The 3073-nt window shown below is 54.0% G+C and overlaps 1 protein-coding gene across 1 annotated transcript; it reads left to right on the plus strand.

Annotated features, from left to right (window-relative positions):
* Positions 1–244: 244 nt before the first annotated feature.
* On the plus strand, positions 245–2657 carry LOC115903167 (homeobox protein NANOG-like). The gene is made up of 4 exons (XM_030947434.1): positions 245–410; positions 727–1001; positions 1728–1817; positions 2235–2657. The coding sequence occupies exons 1-4, from the start codon at positions 245–247 to the stop codon at positions 2655–2657; spliced, it is 954 nt and encodes a 317-aa protein (XP_030803294.1).
* The last annotated feature ends 416 nt before the right edge of the window (positions 2658–3073 follow it).

The raw sequence follows: 3073 nt of genomic DNA on the forward strand, positions 1-3073 counted from the left end.
AGCCAAGCTGGCAAGCGCAGCCCGGTGTCCCAGCCCTCCCCCGGGTCCCTGAATACCCTCGAAGTCCCTTCCCCCCAATCAACCAACTTTTAACATGACAATGGCCATGACAATACCCTCCAGCCAAGGCCAGGCTGGGGCGGACTTAAAGCATCTTCCCCCAAAGGAACGCCTGTCCTCGGCCTGCCGGCAGTCTCGGCGATCACCTCGACTCATGCTTGGGGCAGGGACACCCGGCCCGGCCATGAGCGCCCACCTAGCCCCGCCGCAATATGTGCTGTACCCGGGCGCGGCCAGGTACGGGGACTATTACTGGTTCTCCGCAGGCAGCATGGACAGCGTGCCCACCGAGGAGGCCCCTGCGCCGGACGTGCTCCCGCTGCCCGCGGCCAAGACGCCCAGTCCCTCAGGTACGTGGCGGGCCGAGCCATCGGGCTGCCCTGGCCTGGCCTGGCAGTGGCCGTGTGCTCCGGGGCTGGGAGGCGATGCCGCTGCGGCGGGCGGGAGCCGGGTGCCAGCGGGGCCACTGCCCACACGGGACGGGCCGCAGGGGCGCAGGGGTTCCGCTGCCATGTGGCGACCTGTGCCTTGCTGCCAACGGCTGCGAGCCCCAGCGGGTCCCCAGGGCACCCGCAATCTCAAATTGTCCCGATAAGCTGGACTTTAAAGGGGTTTTTGTGTCTTCCCTGCGTTATTTTGCTCACCGCAGTTGTCTTTTCTTTTCAGTTGACTCTCCAGCTTCCTCCAGCTCCGGGACGCTCACGCAGTACCACACCCCCGACTCCGCCACCAGCCCCACCGCAGCGGGGAGCCCGTCTCCCCACTCGTCCCTCCAGAAGGTCAAGGCGCAAGGCAAGGGTGTGGTGAAGACGGGCAAGAGCCGCACAGCCTTCTCGCAGGAGCAGCTGAAAGCCCTGCACCAGCGCTTCCAGAGCCAGAAGTACCTCAGCCCCCAGCAGATCCGGGAGCTGGCTGCTGCCCTTCAGCTCACCTACAAGCAGGTGAACATCTTGCTTTGAGCAGCACCTGATCTGTTTTTGTTTTGTTTTTCTTTTTTCCTTTTTTGTTGTTCGTTTTGTGTGTGGTTTTCGTTTTTATTGGACCCCAGAGAGAAGTTTCTTTCGTTATCTTGCAAGTGCTACTTCTTACGTGAGAGAGCAGAGGGTGCGAAAATCTATGACTCAGTCTTACGTTTGGTTCCCGCACTATCCCCCCACTGCGTGCAGGTGTTTGAAAGGCCCTGCAGAGCAGCCAAGCAGGGCTGTGCAGAGTCAGGTTAGTGTTCTGCGTGGACATGTGTTGTCTCTGAGAAAGAGACCTGCGCTGCTGTGCAAGTGGCCTTTCCTAGTCGGAGTGGCACCGTGGGCTCTCCCTAGAGGAAGGAAGTGTCCTTGCCTCGGCAGCTGCTTGTGTCTGACTAAACGAGCGAGCCACTCCTGAGCCCTGACCGCGACACAGCAGTGAGATGGTGCTGTACCACCTGATTCCTTGGCCGGTGTTTTAGGCAGGGTTTTTGAAGTCGGGAAAGATCCAGTGGTGATCTAAGGAATAGGAATGTTAGTTTTCATGTCTCAGCTCTGTGATTTTACAGCCACCTGCATCTGCTGCACGTTGTTAGCTGCTGAAATTATTTACAGTATTAGAAACGGGAATGTAGCAGAAATAAGGATGTATCGTAAGCTCTTATAATTAATTTCTAATTTATGTCCTTTCTGCATCACTTTTAGGTGAAAACATGGTTTCAGAATCAACGGATGAAATTTAAGCGTTGCCAAAAGGAGAGCCAGTGGATGGATAAAGGGATGTATTTACCACAGGTGAGTAAACTCCCCCATCACCACCAGTCACAGCTCCTCCAGTCTGCAGGGAGAAGTGTATCGTGTCCAACCTGGTAATTCAGACGAGCCACAGGACTCAATATTACCAAGCCAGTTGTATTCCTTGTAAGAGGGCTTACAATGGCATCGCTTTTAAGCTGGTTTCCCCCTGCCCCCAGCATGGTTGTTCCTGGACATGTTGTGCTGGAGATTACTAACCGGTCATCTCTGCTATTACTGGTCTCTTGGGAGGACTATGGGCCTGAAAAAGGCGCTATTGTTCGGCTTGGAGGGGGGGCTGGGGGAGAAAAGAGGACCCATCCAAAAGGGAGGGCTGAGGGAGAAAAGAGGACCCATCCAAAAGAATGGGTCGTTGGTGTAGTTCTGCACTGCTGAACGACTTTCTTTGTCTCCTAGAATGGGGTTCATCAGGCTGCCTACCTGGATATAGCACCTACATTCCACCAGGTCTTCCCTGCTGGTTCCAGCAGGAACTTCCAGGCCGTGTCCAACGTGCACCAGGCTTACAGCAGCGGGCAGACTTACGGAAATGGGCAGAACCTTTACTCGTTCCCCTCTGTGGAGGATGAGGGGCTCTTTGGAAAAGGTGGGACAAGCTGCAATACCCAGCAAACCATGGGTTTATTAAGCCAGCAAATGAACTTCTATCACAGCTGCTTTGACAATATAGATTACGTCAGCGTGGAGGTTGAAGACACCTTCAACTTCCAGAGCTCCTCTGACACTGTCACACCATTTTCGAGCTCTCCTATACAGAATCAATGCCAGTTACCTTGGCATCCCATGGGGACCCAGAGTGGGTATGAGTCTCAGGTTTGAGTATTTTTCTCTCCCACCTCTTGTGTTCACCCATGGGATTTCCAGGGTTTTGAAGTCATGTTCGATATGTTATTCTTGCCCCTCCTCCGCTACTGCTTTTTTATCTAATGGGGGGGCTCAGCACCCTGCTGCCTGGAGCTAGTTTCCTATTTAAGTGTGCCTGTCTGTTCATAGCTAACCCTTGGCAGAGATGCTTTGGGTATTGATGAGTTTGAACCTCGTTCATTGAGGCCAGTGTGCAATGTTGCAGCTGTGAACAGCAGAGGTTGTTACGGTCTGTTTGTTCAAGTCTCACCTTCTTTGCTGCCTCTCTAGCAGCTGATCTCTAATCCTTGTCCCATGTGTCTTGCAGCAGAGCTTCCACTGCAAAGGAGGTGAATGTTTGTTGTTGCTGAATAATTTTTCATAAAGTTTGT

Source organism: Camarhynchus parvulus, chromosome 1 (genome assembly GCF_901933205.1).
Source record: "Camarhynchus parvulus chromosome 1, STF_HiC, whole genome shotgun sequence".
In the NCBI taxonomy this organism is placed as follows: Eukaryota; Metazoa; Chordata; class Aves; order Passeriformes; family Thraupidae; genus Camarhynchus; species Camarhynchus parvulus.

Excerpts from the sequence above, each read along its gene's own strand:
- LOC115903167 (XM_030947434.1), top strand. The coding sequence starts at position 245 with ATGAGCGCCCACCTAGCCCCGCCGCAATATGTGCTGTACCCGGGCGCG. Across the intron at positions 411-726 it reads CAAGACGCCCAGTCCCTCAG|TTGACTCTCCAGCTTCCTCC; the intron begins GTACGTGGCGGG and ends TTTTCTTTTCAG. Across the intron at positions 1,818-2,234 it reads AAGGGATGTATTTACCACAG|AATGGGGTTCATCAGGCTGC; the intron begins GTGAGTAAACTC and ends TTTGTCTCCTAG.